We start from the raw sequence: 1563 nt of genomic DNA, 5'->3' as shown, positions 1-1563 counted from the left end.
AGGTTGTACAAAATATGAAAAAAAAGCATTTGTAAAGCATTTCATAGAATCAGAGAACCGTAGGATTGTTTGGGTTGGAAGGGACCTTGAAGAACATCTGGTTCCAACCCCCCTGTAATTTCAGTCATTATCTTTCATTGTTTTTCTTAGCCCCTTTTCAATGACCTTCAGAAGCAATCTCTCTGATCTCTCTTTGTTCTGCTTGCTTTTGCTTGCAGTCACCAGATGAAGAGTTAGAGAAGGAGGAAGGAATGCTTCTGAGAAATGTCAATCATGGAAATGTCTTTAAATTTGCGGGGTTGCAGTGGTGGGGAGAAGGAGCTCTCACTGTCAGGAGCCTGCAAGACCTATGTTGAACTTGGCAGGTTAACACGTTAGCTCTTTGTACAGCCCACAGAGAAAACAGTCAGCTTCAGAGACAAGTGCTTCTAATCTGTTTTAAGACTCCTTTCTTGGGAAGGATTGCACAAATTTGAATGCTCCCATGTCTCTTTTGTAACCCATTGGTTACAAAAATGGAGCAAGCTTGCAAGAGATATCCAAACATAAACATTTATTCTAGAAGGATTAATCCCACATTGGTATCCAAAGACTTCAAAGAGGAGACAGCTGACCTCTACGATGGAGAGCTTCAGTAAGGCCAGAGTAAGAGGATTCATTTGTGTGTCTTTCCCTATTACACACCCTTCAATTAGCAATCTTCACAACATGTCTGTTACACGCTAATGTAAAAGATTCAGGAACCCAGCCATTCGTGGAACATTTTTTGCATGTGTAGAACAGTGAGTTACAAATGGCCATCTAGCAGTCATATGCCACTGCAGCCAGCAGAAACATCTCAGTGGTGGCAAAAAGTGCAAAGAAGCCAAGCTGTATACGGCATCCACTGTACGACACTCCCTTTGATACCTTTAAAAAGCTGAGCAGCATATTGGGAGTAGCAGTGGAAAAAAAGCAGACACCTAAGAAGAATATATTTCTAAGGAGGAAGTATAAAAGAGTGTGCAGTTGTCTAGTTGGAGACCTACCAGTGTTCCCCAGGGGTCCGTGCCAGGTCTGGTCTTGCTCAATATCTTCATCAATGACCTGGATGAAGGGATAGAGTCCACGCTCAGAAAGTTTGTGTTGATACAAAGCTGGGAGGAGTGGCTGACACACTGGGAGGCTGTACTACCATTGAACTAAACCTGGACCGACTGGAGAGTTGCACAGGGAGGTTTATTTACCAACAAGAGCAAGTGTAGGGTCCTGCACTTGGGGTGAGATAACCATATGCATCAGTACAGGTTAGGGATGACTTGTTGGAAGACTTGTAGGTCCTTCCCTGTAGAAAGGATCCCTGGGGGTCCTGGTGGGCATCAGGATGGCCATGAGCCAGCAGTGTACCCTTGTGGGCAAGTAGACCAACAACATCCTGGGCTGCATTAAAACATGTGCAGCCAGCAGGTCAAGAGAGGTGATCCTCCTCCTCTACTCTGCCGTGGAGAGGACACATTTAGACTACTGCATCCAGTTCTGGGCTTTCCCGTTCAAAAAAGACAGGGATCTCCTAGAAGATGTCCA

The 1563-nt window shown here is 44.8% G+C and overlaps 1 protein-coding gene across 1 annotated transcript in view; it reads right to left on the bottom strand.

Annotated features, from left to right (window-relative positions):
• LOC104910968 (olfactory receptor-like protein COR4) overlaps nucleotides 1-1563 on the bottom strand; it is a 9179-nt gene that overhangs the window by 3702 nt on the left and 3914 nt on the right. Inside the window, 2 exon segments of the mRNA XM_019616052.1 lie at nucleotides 402-425; nucleotides 771-979. Coding sequence (XP_019471597.1) covers nucleotides 402-425; nucleotides 771-979 — 233 coding nt within the window.

The sequence above is a fragment of the Meleagris gallopavo genome, chromosome 5 (genome assembly GCF_000146605.3).
Source record: "Meleagris gallopavo isolate NT-WF06-2002-E0010 breed Aviagen turkey brand Nicholas breeding stock chromosome 5, Turkey_5.1, whole genome shotgun sequence".
Taxonomy (NCBI): Eukaryota; Metazoa; Chordata; class Aves; order Galliformes; family Phasianidae; genus Meleagris; species Meleagris gallopavo.
The sequence above is the reverse complement of the archived record's forward strand: the minus strand, read 5'-3'. Positions and strand labels throughout refer to the sequence as shown.